The 22982-nt window shown below is 46.1% G+C and overlaps 1 protein-coding gene across 2 annotated transcripts in view; it reads right to left on the reverse strand.

Annotated features, from left to right (window-relative positions):
- The window catches only part of SPRYD3 (SPRY domain containing 3), a 50430-nt gene extending 32074 nt beyond the window's left edge, over positions 1–18356 (reverse strand). Inside the window, exons 1-2 of one of the 2 annotated variants that reach the window (XM_040425788.1) lie at positions 18294–18356; positions 16018–16153 (exon numbers count right to left, since the gene is read on the reverse strand). In XM_040425788.1, coding sequence (XP_040281722.1) covers positions 16018–16145 — 128 coding nt within the window. In that variant the 5' untranslated portion in view covers positions 16146–16153; positions 18294–18356. Of the gene's footprint in view, positions 1–16017; positions 16154–18207 lie in introns of both variants that reach the window. The other variant, XM_040425789.1, reaches the window with a different exon arrangement.
- Between the last annotated feature and the right edge of the window lie 4626 nt (positions 18357–22982).

The following is a 22982-nucleotide window of genomic DNA, read 5'->3' on the forward strand; positions in this document are numbered from 1 at the left end:
TGGCATTAATTTACATAAAAAATGTATTAGTGCCGAATCCAGCATTAAAATTGCCGCATTGACAGATCCGTTCTTCCGATCCACGCATGCGCAGCCCTTTAAATCCGAAAAGAGAAACTCCACCTTCTAACAGCGTTTCCTATTTAGGGGAAATGTAAGAAAATGCCAAAAGCGAAGAAACAAGAGCTCAGATCCTCACTGATATCTACATCGAAGAGGCTGAAACGCGTTATAAAGCGTCTGAACTCAAAAACTGAAATACCACAGACTCTAGTAACCAGTTTCTTTTACTTGCCGGGGGCAACTTAGAAACTGCTGCCACAATCTCCTACCCCAAGGGTGTTCTGCCAACTTAAACTAAAAGAGAGCACTTAATGCATAGATCTGTACTTTCAGGCTGCTTGGCCTATGTTTCTTTCTCCATCCTTCCTGTAAGAAATCGAACACAAGTGGAATGTCTGGCGCGGCCAGCACCTCCACTGGTCTTTTGGCAATCTGTAAAAAGCGGAAAACGGAAGACGTGATCTCCTTATGGACTTGCCAACAGAGTGGTAATAACATCTTCAGAAAGCCCTCTCTCAAAATCTGCCAGCCAGGCGGGCAGGTGAAGATTTCTCATCTGTGGGTGAAAAACTGGACCCCGAGCAAGAAGCTCCTGGGATCCCGGTAGAATCCAAGGGGTGGCACCTGACATCTTGCGGAGCCAAGAAAACCACCCCCTCCTTGCCAAAAGGAGGCTATAACTATTACAGTTCTTTTTTCCCTGAACTTCCTGAGAACTCTTAGTACCAACTTTTAGGGGGGAGGGAAGGCGTATAGAAGGCCCTGCTTCCAGGATTGAGCAAAGGTGTCCTTTGGGGAAAAAATAAAATTCAATCTTCCTGTTTAACCTGGCGGCAAAAAGATCTCTTTGGGACGCCTCATAAGGCAGCTATCTGATCGAATACTCCCTGATCTAGGGACCATTCCCCCAGCAAAGATGATGATAGCTGAGAAAATCTGCTCCTCTGAGATGTACAGCTGAAAGAGGTAACAGAGAAGCCTCTGCCACACTGAAAATCTGATCAGTGAGGAACATAAGACCTGGAGCCCTGGTGCCTCCCTGTCGATGTAGGCCAGTGTCGTCACATTTTCTGAGTATATTTTCACATTGCTGCCTCTGAGGACTGGAAGACTCTGAACCAAGGCTAACCGGATGACATTCAGCTCTCTGAAATTGTAAGACTGACTCTGAGCATTGCTGTCCCAACTCTCCTGAGCAGAAGAGATTCCACATGGGCTCCCCATCCGGATGGACTGCAATTCTTCCCTTGACCAAGGTACACCTTTCTGTAGATTTCGGAAGCTATCCACCACCACAGATCCTTGAGGCAATAGAGAAAAAAAAAAAATACACTTATCCCACTCCTCCAGAATCTGAAGCTGGATTAGGCTACTTTCACACTGGCGTTTCTGGGTCCGCTTGTGAGATCCATTTCAGGACTCTCACAAGCGGCCCAAAACGGATCAGTTAAGCCCCAATGCATTCTGAATGGATAAGGATCCGTTCAGAAAACATCAGTTTGCCTCCGTTCAGCCTCCATTCCGCTCTGGAGGCCGACACCAAAACGCTGCTTGCAGCATTTTGATGTCCGCCTGACTATGCGGAGCCAAACGGATCCGTCCTGACTTACAATGTAAGTCAATGGGGACGGATCCGTTTTCACTGACAATATGGTGCAATTGAAAACGGATCCGCCTCCCATTGACTTTCAGTGTAAGTCAAAACAGATTTGTTTGCATTATCATGAACAAATGGTAATGCAAACGGATCCGTTCTGAACGGATACAAGCGTTTGCATTATAGGTGCGGATCCGTCTGTGCAGATACCAGACGGATCCGCACCTATCACAGGTGTGAAAGTAGCCCAAGTCGAATGATACTGGGCCCATTCTACCCCTGAAATAGCGGCCATCATGAGACCCAGCACAGACATGGCTTCCCTCAAGGAAACCGACTGACGGGAGAGAAGAACCTGAACCTTTGGCTTGATCAAAAGAGCTTTTGTAGAGGTAGAAGGCACCTCTGAGATCTGGAATCTAAGATCATCCCTAAGAATTTGCAAGTCTGATTTGGGCACAAACTGGATCTTTTAGATGATAACTACCTCCCACTCCCAGACATGGGCCATCATTTTTAACCACCTCAGCCCCCAGTGCTTAAACACCCTGAAAGACCAGGCCACTTTTTACACTTCTGACCTACACTACTTTCACCGTTTATTGCTCGGTCATGCAACTTACCACCCAAATGAATTTTACCTCCTTTTCTTCTCACTAATAGAGCTTTCATTTGGTGGTATTTCATTGCTGCTGACATTACTTTTTTTGTTATTAATCGAAATTTAACGATTTTTTTGCAAAAAAAAAATGACATTTTTCACTTTCAGTTGTAAAATTTTGCAAAAAAAAACGAGATCCATATAGAAATTTTGCTTTAACTTTATTGTTCTACATGTCTGATAAAAAAAAATGTTTGGGTGAAAAAAAAATGGTTTGGGTAAAAGTTATAGCGTTTACAAACTATGGTACAAAAATGTGAATTTCCGCTTTTTGAAGCAGCTCTGACTTTCTGAGCACCTGTCACGTTTCCTGAGGTTCTACAATGCCCAGACAGTACAAATACCCCACAAATGACCCCATTTCGGAAAGTACACACCCTAAGGTATTCGCTGATGGGCATAGTGAGTTCATAGAACTTTTTATTTTTTGTCACAAGTTAGCGGAAAATGATGATTTTTTTTTTTTTTCTTACAAAGTCTCATATTCCACTAACTTGTGACAAAAAATAAAAAGTTCTATGAACTCACTATGCCCATCAGCGAATACCTTGGGGTCTCTTCTTTCCAAAATGGGGTCACTTGTGGGGTAGTTATACTGCCCTGGCATTCTAGGGGCCCAAATGTGTGGTAAGGAGTTTGAAATCAAATTCTGTAAAAAATGGCCGGTGAAATCCGAAAGGTGCTCTTTGGAATGTGGGCCCCTTTGCCCACCTAGGCTGCAAAAAAGTGTCACACATCTGGTATCTCTGTATTCAGGAGAAGTTGAGGAATGTGTTTTGGGGTGTCTTTTTACATATACCCATGCTGGGTGAGATAAATATCTTGGTCAAATGCCAACTTTGTATAAAAAAATGGGAAAAGTTGTCTTTTGCCAAGATATTTCTCTCACCCAGCATGGGTATATGTAAAATGACACCCCAAAACACATTCCCCAACTTCTCCTGAGTACGGAGATACCAGATGTGTGACACTTTTTTGCAGCCTAGATGCGCAAAGGTGCCCATATTCCAAAGAGCACCTTTCGGATTTCACAGGTCATTTTTTACAGAATTTGATTTCAAACTCCTTACCACACATTTGGGCCCCTAGAATGCCAGGGCAGTATAACTACCCCACAAGTGACCCCATTTTGGAAAGAAGACACCCCAAGGTATTCCGTGAGGGGCATGGCGAGTTCCTAGAATTTTTTATTTTTTGTCACAAGTTAGTGGAAAATGCTGATTTTTTTTTTTTATTTTTTTTTTCATACAATCAGCATTTTCCACTAACTTGTGACAAAAAATAAAAAATTCTAGGAACTCGCCATGCCCCTCACGGAATACCTTGGGGTGTCTTCTTTCCAAAATGGGGTCACTTGTGGGGTAGTTATACTGCCCTGGCATTTTCCAGGGGCCCTAATGTGTGGTAAGTAGGTAAATGACCTGTGAAATCCTAAAGGTGCTCTTTGGAATATGGGCCCCTTTGCCCACCTAGGCTGCAAAAAAGTGTCACACATCTGGTATCTCCGTACTCAGGAGAAGTTGGGGAATGTGTTTTGGGGTGTCATTTTACATATACCCATGCTGGGTGAGAGAAATATCTTGGCAAAAGACAACTTTTCCCATTTTTTTATACAAAGTTGGCATTTGACCAAGATATTTATCTCACCCAGCATGGGTATATGTAAAATGACACCCCAAAACACATTCCCCAACTTCTCCTGAGTACGGCGATACCAGATGTGTGACACTTTTTTGCAGCCTAGATGCGCAAAGGTGCCCAAATTCCTTTTAGGAGGGCATTTTTAGACATTTGGATACCAGACTTCTTCTCACGCTTTGGGGCCCCTAGAATGCCAGGGCAGTATAAATACCCCACATGTGACCCCATTTTGGAAAGAAGACACCCCAAGGTATTCAATGAGGGGCATGGCGAGTTCATAGAAATTTTTTTTTTTTGGCACAAGTTAGCGGAAATTGATATTTTTAATTTTTTTCTCAAAGTCTCCCGTTCCGCTAACTTGGGACAAAAATTTCAATCTTTCATGGACTCAATATGCCCCTCATGGAATACCTGGGGGTGTCTTCTTTCCGAAATGGGGTCACATGTGGGGTATTTATACTGCCCTGGCATTCTAGGGGCCCTAAAGCGTGAGAAGAAGTCTGGAATATAAATGTCTAAAAAATTTTACGCATTTGGATTCCGTGAGGGGTATGGTGAGTTCATGTGAGATTTTATTTTTTGACACAAGTTAGTGGAATATGAGACTTTGTAAGAAAAAATAATAATAATTCTGCTAACTTGGGCCAAAAAAAAATGTCTGAATGGAGCCTTACAGAGGGGTGATCAATGACAGGGGGAGTGATCAATGACAGGGGGGAGTGATCAATGACAGGGGGGAGTGATCAATGACAGGGGGGAGTGATCAATGACAGGGGGGAGTGATCAATGACAGGGGGGAGTGATCAATGACAGGGGGGAGGGATCAATGACAGGGGGGAGTGATCAATGACAGGGGGGAGTGATCAATGACAGGGGGGAGTGATCAATGACAGGGGGGAGTGATCAATGACAGGGGGGAGTGATCAATGACAGGGGGGAGTGATCAATGACAGGGGGGAGTGATCAATGACAGGGGGGAGTGATCAATGACAGGGGGGAGTGATCAATGACAGGGGGGAGTGATCAATGACAGGGGGGAGTGATCAATGACAGGGGGGAGTGATCAATGACAGGGGGGAGTGATCAATGACAGGGGGGAGTGATCAATGACAGGGGGGAGTGATCAATGACAGGGGGGAGTGATCAATGACAGGGGGGAGTGATCAATGACAGGGGGGGGTGATCAATGACAGGGGGGAGTGATCAATGACAGGGGGGAGTGATCAATGACAGGGGGGAGTGATCAATGACAGGGGGGAGTGATCAATGACAGGGGGGAGTGATCAATGACAGGGGGGAGTGATCAATGACAGGGGGGAGTGATCAATGACAGGGGGGAGTGATCAATGACAGGGGGGAGTGATCAATGACAGGGGGGAGTGATCAATGACAGGGGGGAGTGATCAATGACAGGGGGGAGTGATCAATGACAGGGGGGAGTGATCAATGACAGGGGGGAGTGATCAATGACAGGGGGGAGTGATCAATGACAGGGGGGAGTGATCAATGACAGGGGGGAGTGATCAATGACAGGGGGGAGTGATCAATGACAGGGGGGAGTGATCAATGACAGGGGGGAGTGATCAATGACAGGGGGGAGTGATCAATGACAGGGGGGAGTGATCAATGACAGGGGGGAGTGATCAATGACAGGGGGGAGTGATCAATGACAGGGGGGAGTGATCAATGACAGGGGGGAGTGATCAATGACAGGGGGGAGTGATCAATGACAGGGGGGAGTGATCAATGACAGGGGGGAGTGATCAATGACAGGGGGGAGTGATCAATGACAGGGGGGAGATCAGGGAGTCTATATGGGGTGATAACCACAGTCATTGATCATGCCCCTGTAAGGCTTCATTCAGACGTCCGGATGCGTTTTGCGGATCCAATCCATCTATCAGTGGATCCGTAAAAATCATGCGGACGTCTGAATGGAGCTTTACAGGGGGGTAATCAATGACAGGGGGGGTGATCAATGACAGGGGGGGTGATCAGGGAGTCTATATGGGGTGATAACCACAGTCATTGATCATGCCCCTGTAAGGCTTCATTCAGAAGTCCGGATGCGTTTTGCGGATCCGATCCATCTATCAGTGGATCCGTAAAAATCATGCGGACGTCTGAATGGAGCTTTACAGGGGGGTAATCAATGACAGGGGGGTGATCAGGGAGTCTATATGGGGTGATCACCACAGTCATTGATCACGCCCGTGTAAGGCTTCATTCAGACGTCCGGATGCGTTTTGCGGATCCAATCCATCTATCAGTGGATCCGTAAAAATCATGCGGACGTCTGAATGGAGCTTTACAGGGGGTTGATCAATGACAGGGGGGTAATCAATGACAGGGGGGTGATCAGGGAGTCTATATGGGGTGATCAGGGGCTAATAAGGGGTTAATAAGTGACGGGGGGTGGTGTAGTGTAGTGTAGTGGTGCTTGGTGCTACTTTACTGAGCTACCTGTGTCCTCTGGTGGTCGATCCAAACAAAGGGGACCACCAGAGGACCAGGTAGCAGGTATATTAGACGCTGTTATCAAAACAGCGTCTAATATACCTGTTAGGGGTTAAAAAAAAACACATCTCCAGCCTGCCAGCGAACGATCGCCGCTGGCAGGCTGGAGATCAACTCTCTTACCTTCCGTTCCTGTGAGCGCGCGCGCCTGTGTGCGCGCGTTCACAGGAAATCTCGCGTCTCGCGAGAGGACGCGCCGGCGCGTCCACCCAGAAGAGCAGGGCCGCCGCAAAGACGCAATCCTGCGTACGGCGGTCCTGAGGAGGTTAATACAATGTTGGTGAAGACCCTCGGGGCCTGGGACAGTCCAAATGGTAGGGCTTGAAACTGAAGGAATCTTCCTTAAGCTGAACTGCAACCCTCAAAAACCTCTGATGTTTGGGATAGATAGTGACATGATAATATGCATCCTCCACATCTACAGTGGCCATAAAGCAGTCTGGAAAGAGATTGATTCCATCCGAAACCTCTCGGACACTAGATAATGGTTCAAACATTTCAAGCTTAAAGGGATACTGACAGGCCCTATAAATATATTTAGTTATTCCTATGCAGTCATAGATCTATTAAAGTGTATTCCAATAATATAAAAGAGTAACCCCTGTCCGCATTGTAAACCATGTAAAAACAACTTTATATTCATCTGTCAATCACATTTCTTTATGCCCAAGGGGCGTTTTTTCTCATACCTTTGTGCCCATCCGCGCCTCAACTGTCGATTCCTACCGCCGCCCAGCTCATTATTATTCACTGCGCTGGGCGGCTCTTACATTCCCCGATCCTGTCAGTTCCTGCGCATGCCCGATAGATACTTATGGGCACCGGCCTCAATCGGACCATCTGCGCATGCGCCGGCACCCTCCCAAGCCTGTAATTGAATGCGCCTGCGTCCGATCTCTCCTCCAAGGCACTCTTATCCAGCGCTTCAGAGCGCTGACGTCATCAGAAATTCAGATAGTTAATGCACCTGCGCCGGCCAAGAAACTCTTCTCTCCGCTGACAGGATCGGGGAATGTAAGAGCCGCCCAGCGCAGTGAATAATAATGAGCTGGGCGGCGGTAGGAATCAACAGTTGAGGCGCGGCTGGGCACAAAGGTATTAGGAAAAACGCCCCTTGGGCATAAAGAAATGTGATTGACAGATGAATATAAAGTTGTTTTTACATGGTTTACAATGCGGACAGGGGGTACACTTATATCATTGGAATACACTTTAATAGATCTATGACTGCATAGGAATAACTAAATATGTTTATCGGGCCTGTCAGTGTCCTTTTAATATAATCCGGAAAGAACCATACGTTTTTTTGACAAGAAATACATTGATTACTCTTAACGGTAATCCGTTTTCCATGAGCCCATGAGAGCACCTCCGAGAGATCCTTCCCCTTCCGGACAGGAAACAGGAACTTTCCAGATCTTTAAAAGGGTCCTCTGTACTCTACTGCTCAGTTTGAGACAAGATTCCAAGGACCGCAAAATCACCTATATACAGTGAAACTTAACACATCATCCATAAATATCTTAAATATATGCCTTTCAGCATATCTCCTCTTTAAGATAACTTCTATGAAATTAAATACAGTTGCAAGAAAAAGTATGTGAACCCTTTGGAATAATATGGATTTCTGCACAAATTGGTCATAAAATGTGATCTTATCTTCATCTAAGTTACAACAATAGACAATCACAGCCTGCTTAAACTAATAACACACAAAGAATTAAATGTTACCATGTTTTTATTGAACACACCATGTAAATATTCACAGTGCAGGTGGAAAAAGTATGTGAACCCCTAGACTAATGACATCGCCAAGAGCTAATTGGAGTGAGGTGTCAGCCAACTGGAGTCCAATCAATGAGATGATATTGGAGGTGTTGGTTACAGCTGCCCTGCCCTATAAAAACACACACCAGTTCTGGGTTTGCTTTTCACAAGCAGCATTGCCTGATGTGAATGATGCCTCGCACAAAAGAGCTCTCAGAATACCTACGATTAAGAATTGTTGACTTGCATAAAGCTGGAAAAGGTTAAAAAAAGTATCTCCAAAAGCCTTGCTGTTCATCAGTCCACGGTAAAACAAATTGTCTATAAATGGAGAAAGTTCAGCACTGCTGCGATACGTAAAACACTAAACAAGAATGGATTTCATGGGAGGATACCACAGAGGAAGCCACTGCTGTCCAAAAAAAAACCATTGCTGCACGTTTACAGTTTGCACGAGCAGCTTAATGTTCCACAGCAGTACTGGCAAAATATCCTGTGGACAGATGAAACCAAAGTAGAGTTGTTTGGAAGAAACACACAACACTATGTGTGGAGAAAAAGAGGCACAGCACACCAACATCAAAACCTCATCCCAACTGTGAAGTATGGTGGTGGGAGCATCATGGTTTGTGGCTGCTTTGCTGCGTCAGGGCCTGGACGGATTGCCATCATCGAAGGAAAAAATAATTCCCAAGTTTATCAAGACATTTTGCAGGAGAACTTAAAGTGCTTCTGTCACCCCACTAAACTCAATTTTTTTTTTGTGTACTTATAATCCCTATCCTGCCATACATTATGTTATTAATAATTTTCGTTCAGTAGATTTAGCAAAAAATGTACTTTTACGATATGCTAATTACCTTTCTACCAGCAAGTAGGGCGTCTACTTGCTGGTAGCAGCCGCAGAAAACTGCCCCCTCCTCTTGTTGATTGACAGGGCCAGCCGCGATCTCCTCCTCTGGCCAGCATTTCAAAAATCGCGCGCCTGTGTTGATTCGGCGCAGGCGCTCTGAGATAAGGAGGCTCGCCTCCTCAGCACTCCCTCAGTGCGCCTGCGCCGATGACGTCTTCTCTTTTGGTGACGTCATCGGCGCAGGCGCACTGAGGGAGTGCTGAGGAGGCGAGCCTCCTCATCTCAGAGCACCTGCGCCAAATCAACACAGGCGCGCGATTTCTGAAATGCTGACAGGGCCAGTCGGAGGAGGAGATCGCGGCTGGCCCTGTCAATCAACAAGAGGAGGGGGCAGTTTTCTGCGGCTGCTACCAGCAAGTAGCCGCCCTACTTGCTGGTAGAAAGGTAATTAGCATATCATAAAAGTACATTTTTTGCTAAATCTACTGAACGAAAATTATTAATAACATAATGTATGGCAATATGGCAGGATAGGGATTATAAGTACACAAAAAAAAAATGAGTTTAGTGGGGTGACAGAAGCCCTTTAAGGCCATCTGTCCACCAGCTGAAGCTCAACAGAAGATGGGTGTTGCAACAGGACAACAACCCAAAGCATAGAAGTAAATCAACAGAATGGCTTAAACAGAAGAAAATACGCCTTCCGGAGTGGCCCAGTCAGAGTCCTGACCTCAACCCGATTGAGATGCTGCGGCATGACCTCAAGAAAGCGATTCCCACCAGACATCCCAAGAATATTGCTGAACTGAAACAGTTCTGTAAAGAGGAATGGTCAAGAATTACTCCTGACCGTTGTGCACGTCTGATCTGCAACTACAGGAAACGTTTGGTTGAAGTTATTGCTGCCAAAGGAGGTTCAACCAGTTATTAAATCCAAGGGTTCACATACTTTTTCCACCTGCACTGTGAATGTTTACATGGTGTGTTCAATAAAAACATGGTAACATTTAATTCTGTGTGTGTTATTAGTTTAAGGGTACTTTCACACTAGCGTTTTTCTTTTCCCGCGCTGAGTTCCGTCCTAGGGGCTCAAATCCGGAAAAGAACTGATCAGTTTTATCCCCATGCATTCTGAATGGAGAGTAATCCGTTCAGGATGCATCAGGATGTCTGCAGTTCAGTCTTTTTGACTGATCAGGCTTTTCAGAAACCGTAGCATGTTGTATTTTTACCTCCGGCCAAAAATCCTGAACACTGACTGAACGCCGGATCCGGTCTTTTTCCCATTGACTTGCATTAACGCCGGATCCTGCGCCGTGTGTTCAGTCAAACCGGATCCGGCTTTTGCATGTTAAACCCGAAAAATGTGAAAAAAAAGTTCATAAATGGCGGATCCGTTTTTTCCAATGCATTTTTTCCATTGTGATCAAAATCCTGATCAGGATTAAAATGTAATCCGTTTTCACACGTTTTTCCGGATTCGGTGGGCAGTTCCGGTGTCCGAATTGAACGCCGGATTTAAACAACGCTAGTGTGAAAGTAGCCTAAGCAGAATGTGATGGTCTATTGAGACTTAGATGAAGATCAGATCACATTTTATGGCCAATTTGTGCAGAAATGCATATAATTCCAAAGGGTTCACATACTTTTTCTTGCAACTGTAACTCCGTATTTTCCACTTTGAACAGTGGCCTCCCCGCAAGATCTTCAGAGGAAGAATCTGAGCTTGTGATTACTCCCTATTCCTCTGAATCAGACTCAGTAGTGTCACATTCAATCACCTGAGCTTTCCTATGTTTGGACGAGCCTGGAAGGGACTTTTTAAAATTGTTCCACAGAGGAACGAACCTCCATTTTGACTAAATCCTGAATATTCTGGAATAAGGCTGGGGATTCCTCCTATACCAATTTATCCAGACAGGGTTGACAACAAGTTTTGGGGTAGGATGGGCTCAACTTTCTTTTGCAAATTCCACATTCTCTGGCTTTAGTCTTACGAGTAGCTTTTCTTGGGGCCTCCTTAACCTGTATTAACTTAACCCATAATCAGTTACCAAAAGGAAAAAAAAATTATCTCCTAAAATGAGATAGAGGGGATAACCCCACGAGTACCATGCTGGATTCGGAGTGTAGCTCCTGTCTTTCAGTGCGCTGTTGCATCTCCCCTTCTACTTGCATTTTGCGTGCATTCAAGGGTTATGGAAGGAAGATCTGGCCGCCTGCTGCTGCTGCTTCCTTCCATGCTGCCTGGACGGCGTCCCCTCTTCAAAAGCCGCGCACCGCCCGCCATGTTTTTTGGCCCCTTCCCTTCCTGTTCAGGTGGAACGCACGCGTCACTTCTGGTGCGTGCGCTCAGAACAGGCCTGCCATTAACCACAAGGAGAGGTAGGAACGCGCTGTAAAACGCTCAGGTGTGAACCTAGCCTAAGAGATCCCATATCTTCAAAGGGAAGCGCTGCCTTCCTGGAAATTTTGGCTTCAGAGGCATCAAGCTTAGGAGCCCTATCCCAAGATGTGAAAACCCGTTCATGAAAAGGATAATTTACGTTTAACAGAGGAAGGAATACATTATTTTTTTTTTTTAGCTGGTTTCTTCCACTCTTTGGAAATGACAGCCTGAATATTTTTATGGACGTCAAAAAACCTCTCTCTTTCTGGGACCTAGCTCCTCAAACTAAGTCCTGAACGGATTGTGATAATTTCTCATCATCTAAACCCATAGAAGCTCTAACTGCTTTAACCAGGACATTAGTGTTCGTTAGGAGATTGCCATTCTACTTCTTCCTCCAAAACAGATAATCCATCACTGTCACTGGAGGGGGGTTAGATGCGGCTAGTAGGGTGCTAGCAGGGCGCTAGCAGATTCTTTAACTTCATCGCAGGGGTTCGCTGCACCCAGGAAGGCCGTAACCCGCCCAGGCCGGGAAGGAGACTGGAGTGGGGTAGGAAGAGAAGAGAGCCCAGTCTTGTCGCAGCGACTCCTAGAGGAGGCTTACGCCGCCCCGGGGTAACCCTCCTAATAGTTGAAAAAGCTGGGGCCCCGCAGCTCTGATTCTTTCAAAACAGTGATTCCAACTCCACCTGTGCCTTAGGACAGGAAACAGAACTGGGCATAGAGGGGGTGGACCCTCTTTTAAAGCGATTCTGGTTCCTAATAAAGAATACTCAAGGTCAGGAGGTCTATAGTCGTGGCCCAGTGTATTATAACTCAGAGGTGTCTATAAATATAATTATTGCGCTGAGTGTACCTATATTATAGTTATTTTAAAACATAACTTTTATTTTGTCGATATTTAGATTCTGGTTCCTGTTTCCTGTCCTGAGGAGGAGGAGGAGGCGGTCTCTCCAGGGGTGCTGTCATAGGCGAAGGGGAAAAAATGCCAGCCTCTCTGGTGGCAGGAACCGTGGGAGCTCACGTAGGCTGGTGGTTTTTTCTATAGTGTGCAAGCACGGCCACCGCTGCTGGACAGCAGGGAGGTCGTAACCATGGAAAATTTCTCTGCATAATAAAGGCTATTTGCTGAAGTGGCAAAACCCCTTTAAGCTCACTGGGCGAATGGAACCTGCACTGAGCACCCGTCAATCACAGAGGTGCATGCGCAGCTGCGAGCCTTCAGAGCGGGTGTCATTAAGTCTAGCCTCACTGGCTCTGACAGTCAAAGCGATGGGTGCATAAAAATGAGTGGAGCCTCAGGTCCAACGGCAGCACCCTCATTGCACTAAGGGACTAATTTACATAAGGTTTAAAGGCTTATTTCTCCAGATTTTGGCCAAATATCACGATGGGATGGGACAAAGACCTTCAGAATCTGCTGACAAGTGCCCATCTCCCATGTCAGTTGTATTCTTTTTCTAGATATGTGGTGACAGATGAAAAATGATGGTGTACTCCCCTCTTTCTCCAGCACTGATCCCTGCGGACCTCCTGCTGTTGCTTGTATACAAACTGCAGAAGAGACGCGATTGCTACAGCCAATCATTTCGCTCAGGTGTAGGCCCTTGTGGGCAGTGATTGGCTGCAGTGAAACGTGCCAAATGCTACCACATTCTTGTCGCAGCTTGTAAAGAAGCAATGGAAGGAAGACCGGTGTAGCACTGCGGGGGTCCGCAGGAGAAAGGGGTGAATAAACCATCATTTTTCGTTTCAAGCAATTGTAGGGCTTGGTCAAGACTTAATTATCTCGGACAAGCCCTTTAACTAGACATTTAGCCAGTGATTGGCTGCAGCGCTGAAAAATGTCATGATTTTCTTACTTTAAGGGTCCATTCACACGTTCACAATTCTGTTCCGCATTCCGCAGGACGGAATTGCGGACCCGTTCATTTCTATGGGGCCGCACGATGTGCTGCCCGGATCCAGAAATGCGGACCCACACTTCTGGGTGCGCATTTCCGTTCCTGAAAAAAAAAAAAAAAAAAAAATAGAACATATCCTATTCTGCAATTGCAGACAAGATAAAGCATTTTCTATTAAGTGCTGGCGATGAGCGGTCCGCAAAACCCGGAACGCACATTGCCGGCATGAGGAACAACATTTTAGGCTAATCCCTTTAAATTTGGCTACATCATCAGATGAATAGGACCTGTACTGGCAGTGCTCCAGACTAATTTTTTTTTTTTTTTTTTTTTAATGACCAGGAGCCATTGGCTCCTAAACTAAAAAATCTAGGAGCCAAATTACATTTTTTAGTCGCCAAAATTAAAATGCATATAATAAAATAAATAATAAAAAAAAGGACTTGGAGAAGATGAGACGCAGGTCACAGTAGTGATCCAGCACTACATATAGGAGAATACAGCACCACATACCTCTCACATCCAGTGACATCTTCTGGTGGACAAGGTGACAAAACCGCGCAATTCACCATTTTTAGAGTTTTTTTTTTTTTGTTACGGCCTTCACCAAGCAGAAATATTTTTTTATATTTTAATAGCTCACACTTTTTGGGACATGGCGATATGTAATAGGTTTATTCTTCAGTTTGTAAATTTTATATGTAAAATTGGGAAAGGGGGCAATTTAAACTTTTAGTATTTTTATTTTTTTTACTTTTTATGTAATAACCATTTCTTCCCTTAGGGACTAGAAACTGGATCTTTTCATCCCTTGTCCTAGTCACCCTGATAGAGATCTATTGGGGTGAATAGGACTTCACACTCTCCCTGCTGCCCTGGGCTCTGTACACACAGCAGCAGGGAGCCGACTATGGCAGCCAGGACTTCGGTAGCGTCCTGGCTGCCATGGTAACGATCTGAGCCCCAGCAGTGTAATCTGCCACTGCCACCAATGGAGGGGATGGGACCCTGTGGCCACCATAAACCAATGGGGGGGGGGGGGAAGAGGCTTGTGGCAAGTGATAATGGGGGGGACGAGGGGGCTTTGGGAGGGAGCACTGCACCACCAATGAATGTAATTAGAGGACCTTTCGTGGGTCCAAAGAATATGAACTTAGTAGCAGGCTGCATAGAGTGGCGCCCAGGGATCTAAGTGCACTTACTATTATTCCTGGGCGCCGCTCCGTTCACCCGCTGTGGCCCCCGGTATTTTCAACATTCAGAGCAAGGATGAGGAGACGCCAGTGTCTCTCCTTCTCCCTGACAGCAGCGCTGTCCAATCACAGCTCAGAGCCACTGAGAAAAAAAAACTCCCTGGCTCTGCGCTCTGATTGGACAGCGCTGCTGTCAGGGAGAAGAAGGAGAGACACTGGCATCTCCTCATCCTTGCTCTGAATGTTGAAAATACCGGGGGCCACAGCGGGTGAACGGAGCGGCGCCCAGGAATAATAGTAAGTGCACTTAGATCCCTGGGCGCCGCTCTATGCAGCCTGCTACTAAGTTCATATTCTTTGGACCCATGAAAGGTCCTCTTTAACTCATTTATACAAGTGTCAGCAGCGGTATCACAGACTCTGCAACCGGCCTCAATAACAGGGCATGCGATCTGCGGCAATTAACCCCTCAGATGTGGCACCTGAGGGGTTAATTGCCGCGGATCGCATGCCCTGTTATTGAGACACTTTTATTCATGTTTCACATTCATTGGTGGCGCAGTGGCCACAGCTCCTCCCCTCCTCCTCCCTGCTATCTCCCCATTGGTGATAGTGGCGGTCACGTCACAGTGGAGAGATATTGACTCCTTCCTTAACTGTGCAGTGTGCTAGTGAAGAGAACGTAGGCTGCGCAGGAGTGCGGCGGTACAGTTGCAAATGGCGACAAGACTAAAAAGTCTTGTCGCCATCTGCAAATTTTAAGGCGCATTGGCGACCGTTTTGGTCTCATTTCAGGAGCCCAGTCAGGGCTCCAGATGGAGATCAGCCATTTTGAAAGCCCCTACGCCTTGAAGAGCTGTTGACTGACCTTCTCAATGGGGAGAGGGCAATAAACCACTGCAAGAATAAAGGATTGGACAAGCTGAAATCCAACATCTCCCATCCTTCTTACCCCTGACATCTGCAGTCGGGGTGAAAGTCATGACACAGTCAATTGAGCTGAAATCAGCTGATATAAGCACATGGCATGCATGGGTCTAGTATGTAAGTTCCACAGACGACCCATGACGCTCCAGTAAATGCCACCAGTCAGAGACAGAAGCCACGCCTTTGAGGAACATCATGTACATGTCAGCGGTGTATGCACATCCGCCGCACAACACGAGATAAAGTAAGAATCCATTGGGAAGTTTTCTGGACCGTCAAAAGTACCACTGAGGAACATTACACCCCTAGCCTGAAAATGGCTGAATTCATATGAGCAGCAAATGCAGAGAAGAGAAGAGTGACTTCAGGTTCACAGTACTCTTACTAACGGGAGGAAGCTGTGTGCATGATGGGAGTCGTTCCCCCCGTAAATAACATAAGTTTATCACATGCAGTTACAGAGAATTATTATCACCCTCAATCTCCGAGGGCCGTTCCCCACCTTAGGGTATCCCCATCTACCGTAATGTGCTTGGCCCTCTCCTGGTAACGCACAGCTCGCACCTCACGGATTTCACGGATTCGGCGTCTCCAGTTGAGGAATCGGTAGTGAAGGTTCAGGTCATCCATGTCTTAGCCTGGGAAGGGTAAAAAGGACGGTATTTAATGCAGGTGACCCCGCGGAACCATGAAGGCGCTAGTAGTAGTGCGACTGCCTCAGAGCTGCAGGCCATGGGGAACTCCTTTAAAAGGGTCTGTCCACAATAAGCACACGGTCTGCAAAGGGTTTTCTGGGAGAAAAAAATTACGGTCTAAACTCCGTGTTTGCTGTTCAAACACAAAAATAAAAAACACACACCTCACGCTTCCCTCTTGTACCAATGCTGCCCAGGCCCTGCCGATCTCCGCTTCCTGGTCCCGCGATAATGTTCCAAGGCAGGAGCATGTGACTGCAACAACCAATCAGTGGCTGAGGCGGTGACCTGATACAGATGGCGACTGGCTGCAGTGGTCACATCGCTGGACCAGGAAGCAAATTAGGGCAGGGGATTGGTACAGGAGCAGAAGGGGAACCGGGAGGCGATTTTTTGCTGTTTTTTGTTTGAACAGCGACCTAAGGAGTGGAGAACATTTTTGTTACTGAAAAAAACCTTTACTTGACGGGGGGCAGGTACATCTCCCGCCAGAGCCCTGGGATAAGACAGGGGGGTTCCTAACAGGCCGTAGAGCCACATATAGCAACCGGGCACAGGTAAGATGCCCAGTCAGTTTTGAGTGGCTGGAGCGTGGGAACATAGAGGGGTCAGAGGTGGAAATTTGCCTACAGGCTCCACGGCCCTGATGTCAAATCTGGCCAACACCATGGGGGCATTATAGGTGTTGGATAACCCCAACACACATCAGTGACTCGCAGACATGTGCTCTCCATGGCTTTAATGAGTTCATTCACACATCCTTTTCCCTCACTGGCATCAGTGTTCTGTCAGTGTTTTTTCACTGACCGTTGGTAGGAGATGCTCTGAAAAACCTCTTTCAGCCTAGCAGTGCTCATGGAATACGAATGATAGAGAGAGCAAAAAAGACACATGCAGCCTTAGGCCTCATGCACACGGCCGTTGTTTTGGTCCGCATCCGATCCATTCACTTCAATGGGGCCGCAAAAGATGCGGACAGCACTCTCTGTGCTGTCCGCGTTCGTTGCTTCGTTCCGTGGTCAGCAAAAAAAATATAACCCGTCCTATTCTTGTCTGCGCTTTGCGGACAAGAATAGGCAGTTATATTAAAGGCTGTCCCTGCCATTCCGGAAATTGCGGATCGCACATGGACGCCATCCGTGTTTTGCGAATCCACAGTTTGCAGACTGCAAAACACACAATGGCCGTGTGCATGAGGCCTTAATGGACATCTTCACTGATGGACCACTGACATCATCACTGACAAGGACGTGTGGAAGGTGCCTTAAAGGGTTTTCCCAGTTTTTAAAGGGGTTATCCGATAATGAAAGGGGATGTCTACTTCTATCAGGATAGGTCATCAATATCAGATCGGCGGATAGGTCATTAGACTGTGTTTTCTCAGAAGCCAACCGGGACCAGAAAACATCAGCCAGGTTCTCACCGACATCCGTATACGGCTGAAAAGAAGTCACCATGTGGCTAAAGCCTCCACCCTGTGAACGAAGGGTGAAATCACAGGAGCCGCCCCAGTGGTCACTGCACTGGCACATCCTGCTGTTGCTCGGCAACCACCAGGAATGTTTTCCTTAAAAAAATTAAATTAAAGCCCTAATACAATGTAAAATAAGAGAATCTAACGTAAGACGGTCCCAATGACAGACGCCATATTTACTTACAGTAGGAATCTGACTTCACTATAAACCTGGAGGAGGTGGATAAAGGGGCGGGCGCAGTGATCATTATAACTGTGGGGATGACTGTCATCACTTCTATAAGACACACTGAGGCTTCCCAATCACATGGAGAACCTGTATGTGCCACCTTACACCCAGGGCACCAGTCTTCAGTGCTGATCCACCATCCAGCGCCCAGGCTGCCATGCCCCCTGTTCACACTGATCAGCCTGCCTCGTCTCCGGCATGTCATCTAGTAAATCACATCACACTCAGCAACAGCCTTTCTCTATTGCCGCTAATCTCCATCATCCCTTCCGCATACTGGCGGAAATCTCTTACCGGCTCCATCTCCTCCATGATGCTCCGTCACCAGCTCAACACCCACACGTCCCCCACAGCATATGCCCAGAGCACGGCTCTCTTACCTTCCGCCATGGATACCATCAGTCACTTCTCCCTACTCTCGCCGAGGCAGCCAATCAATCAACAGTCTCCTCTCATCCAGCCAATCAGCTGCGCCTATTAAGATTGACGTACAGTTCAGCCAATCGGAGGCACTGTGTTGTCCAGGAAGGCGGGAAAAAGACGTGAGCTAACTTTTGCGCTATGTGTTCTAGAGAGAAAAATCATGTGTATTTGCAGTCCCACCTACCGGAGCCATTTTGTCTGCGCTGAGCTCTAACCTTAGGGTTACTGCTGAGCTACAGAAAAATGGAAACGAAGGTGTCCGAACCTGGTGAACACAGGAGACATTTACTTCAGAGTCAGAGAAAATATTTTCCACTTGTTAGGGAGCGGTTGTACTCTTTGCTTCTGCTTGATGGTGTGGGCTTTCCCAACTCCCAGCGTACATGAGTATTACGTGTTAGGGTTTTAGTATGGAGTGAGTGACTGCAGGATGAGTAAGGACGGCGGTGACGTGGTGTCTGTCATCTCTGTAGTTGTACTGTGCCTGTGGGCGAGGGCTGCTGAATGCGGACAGACCGGACTGACCATGTGTCAGAAAATGATTGGTTACTTTATTTGCATTCGACCCACTAACACGTGTTGAGACATAAATCTAAATCTTTTTACAGTTGGTCACTGGGACCATTGGTTGTCTCTGGGTTGACACGTGTTGCTAATTTACCAATACTAAAATTTAACGTTTATTATTTTACCCTTAAAATAAACTAGAACTCACATGGTTAAAATTATCAGCTCTGCCTGAACTGTAGCTGTTATTATTATTATATATATATGTATTTTATATGCAGTTGTGAACCATCAGGGGCAGCCTTAACTTATATCTCCTGGCTGCCTCTACTATCTCCACTTGGCAACAATGTGTATTGTATTTCATGCACACTGTTAGTTCCACAGTGTGCGATCTTGAGATAGCAAGCGTCCTCCTAGTTCACTCTACTGCTAACAGTCTAACCGTACTGTCTTGCTAGACATGGCATTCGCTGGCTAAAACAATATGTATCACTCTCTGCCCCCCGACATGTTTCGCCAAACACTTGGCGTCTTCAGGGGTTTGGGCAGTGAATGTGTTGGGGGCGGGACCAGGCTTTTAATACCTCGCTGCGTGTGTCATAACTGCACTGGCCAATCCACATCTCTTTTACTGCTCAAAGGGATGTTCGGCCAATCAATGTACAGTGGGGGAAATAATTATTTGACCCCTCACTGATTTTGTAAGTTTGTCCAATGACAAAGAAATGAAAAGTCTCAGAACAGTATCATTTCAATGGTAGGTTTATTGTAACAGTGGCAGATAGCACATCAAAAGGAAAATCGAAAAAATAACTTTAAATAAAAGATAGCAACTGATTTGCATTTCATTGAGTGAAATAAGTATTTGAACCCTCTAACAAAAAAAGACTTAATACTTGGTGGAAAAACCCTTGTTTGCAAGCACAGAGGTCAAACGTTTCTTGTAATTGATGACCAAGTTTGCGCACATTTTAGGAGGAATGTTGGTCCACTCCTCTTTGCAGATCATCTCTAAATCCCTAAGGTTTCGAGGCTGTCTCTGTGCAACTCTGAGCTTGAGCTCCCTCCATAGGTTTTCGATTGGATTAAGGTCCGGAGACTGACTAGGCCACTCCATGACCTTAATGTGCTTCTTCTTGAGCCACTCCTTTGTTGCCTTTGCTGTATGTTTTGGGTCATTGTCGTGCTGGAACACCCATCCACGACCCATTTTCAGTTTCCTGGCAGAGGGAAGGAGGTTGTCGCTCAGGATTTCACGATACATGGCTCCGTCCATTTTCCCGTTTATGCGAATAAGTTGTCCTGTGCCCTTAGCAGAAAAACACCCCCAAAGCAAAATGTTTCCACCCCCATGCTTGACGGTGGGGACGGTGTTTTGGGGGTCATAGGCAGCATTTTTCTTCCTCCAAACACAGCGAGTTGAGGTAATGCCAAAGAGCTCTATTTTGGTCTCATCAGACCACAGCACCTTCTCCCAGTCACTCTCTGAATCATTCAGGTGTTCATTGGCAAACTTCAGACGGGCCTGCACATGTGCCTTCCTGAGCAGGGGGACCTTGCGAGCCCTGCAGGATTTTAATCCATTGCGGTGTAATGTGTTTCCAATGGTTTTCTTGGTGACTGTGGTCCCTGCTAATTTGAGGTCATTAACTAACTCCTCCCGTGTAGTTCTAGGATGCTTTTTCACCTTTCTCAGAACCATTGACACCCCACGAGGTGAGATCTTGCGTGGAGCCCCAGAGCGAGGTCGATTGATGGTCATTTTGTGCTCCTTCCATTTTCGAACAATCGCACCAACAGTTGTCACCTTCTCTCCCAGCTTCTTGCTAATGGTTTTGTAGCCCATTCCAGCCTTGTGCAGGTCTACAATTTTGTCTCTGACATCCTTGGACAGCTCTTTGGTCTTTCCCATGTTGGAGAGTTTGGAGTCTGCTTGATTGATTGATTCTGTGGACAGGTGTCTTTTATACAGGTGACTAGTTAAGACAGGTGTCCTTAGTGAGGGTGACTAATTGAGTAGAAGTGTCTAACCACTCTGTGGGAGCCAGAACTCTTAATGGTTGGTAGGGGTTCAAATACTTATTTCACTCAATGAAATGCAAATCAGTTGCTATCTTTTATTTAAAGTTATTTTTTCGATTTTCCTTTTGATGTGCTATCTGCCACTGTTACAATAAACCTACCATTGAAATGATACTGTTCTGAGACTTTTCATTTCTTTGTCATTGGACAAACTTACAAAATCAGTGAGGGGTCAAATAATTATTTCCCCCACTGTATATGTTTCTTGATGCATGGGGTGGTTAGGTCCTCCCACTTCTCTCTCCACCTATCGGCGCTTACCTGCGCCGTCTACCCTTGCGCATGAACTTAGTAATGATTGCAAACATCCTCCGTCGCCGCACATGTCCGTGCACTTAAAGGGTTTCTGTCACCCTGCAAAACTCATATTTTTTTTTGGGATAGTTAGATTGCTCATAGTGCGATATAGCAGAATATAATGCTCTTACTTACTTTCATGCGGCCGATTCTTTATAAAACGAACTTTTATAATATGTAAATGAGGGCTCTACCAGCAAGTAGGGCGTCTACTTGCTGGTAGCTGCTGCAGAAATCCGCCCCCTCGCCGTGTTGATTGACAGGGCCAGCCGTGATCTCCTCCTCCGGCCGGCCCTGTCAGTAATTAAAAAATCGCGCGCCTCGCGTCATTCGGCGCAGGCGCTCTGAGATGAGGAGGCTCGTATCCTCAGCACTCCCTCAGTGCGCCTGCGCCGATGACATCACCGAAAGAGAAGACGTCATCGGCGCAGGCGCACTGAGGGAGTGCTGAGGAGACGAGCCTCCTCATCTCAGAGCGCCTGCGCCGAATGACGCGAGGCGCGCGATTTTTGAATTACTGACAGGGCCAGCCGGAGGAGGAGATCACGGCTGGCCCTGTCAATCAACACGGCGAGGGGGCGGATTGCTGCTGCAGCTACCAGCAAGTAGACGCCCTACTTGCTGGTAGAGCCCTCATTTACATATTATAAAAGTTCGTTTTATAAAGAATCGGCCGCATGAAAGTAAGTAAGAGCATTATATTCTGCTATATCGCACTATGAGTAATCTAACTATCCAAAAAAAAAAAGAGTTTTGCAGGGTGACAGAAACCCTTTAATACTTCGTTCCGCTCTCTTCTGACGCTGGTGCGCATGCGCCCGGACTTAGTTACTGGTCCCTCATATCATGTATTTCTTGCGCATGCTCGAATACTTGTAATTCATTCCGCTCTTTTCTGGTGTTAGTGCGCATGCGTCTGGACTTAGTGCCGGTCGCTCTTGTCATTTATTTTTCTATTTTTCACGCATGCTCGAATACTTAGTGATTCGTTCCACTTGTTACTGATATTACTGCGCCTGCGTAGGGACTTAGTGCTGATCACTTATCTTATCTATTTATTGCCCATGCGCAGATATTTACTGTTATTTTACACGCTCCTGGTATTAGATGCGCTCACATTAGAGCTTAGATGGATTCTCCCTTCTCTACAGCATTTTTTGTCAGCTTATATGCTTTTCTATATTTTGCAGGTGCCATAGACTACCCAGATCTCTCCATCTTGCCCAGCGTTCCTCAGGTATGTATATTGTATTTTTTGTATTTTATTTTTCTTGTTTTGTTTTCTTTTATATCTTAATATGTTTGATTTGCATCATTAGGATTATTTGAAGTCCTTTTACCGTCCCTCAGTTACATTTGCAGTATGGAGGTACACCTTTATTATGTTATAGGTTTTGTTTTTTTTAAAAAGACTGATTAACCGCCCTTCTTATCGTCATCATGTAGTTCTATAGAGAATCTATTTCTTACATGCTAAATTATTTACAAAATTTGTTAGAATCTCTCTCATAAGAACAAGGCATAAGTAAATCCCTCATTTAGACCGTGAGGGGCTAGACTACCAAGGCGGTATATCCACCGAGCTTCCTCTTGTTGTAGCCTTTTATCCAGGTTGCCCATTCTTGGGCCTAACTTAAGTTTTTGGATCCCCCATACTTTAAGATTCTGAACGTTCCCATTATGTTTATTTTGCACGTGTCTTGCAAGGGGTGTATCGCTGAGGGTATTAATAGTGCTAAGGTGTTTGGAAATACGCC

This window comes from Bufo bufo, chromosome 3, assembly GCF_905171765.1.
Source record: "Bufo bufo chromosome 3, aBufBuf1.1, whole genome shotgun sequence".
Classification (NCBI taxonomy): domain Eukaryota; kingdom Metazoa; phylum Chordata; class Amphibia; order Anura; family Bufonidae; genus Bufo; species Bufo bufo.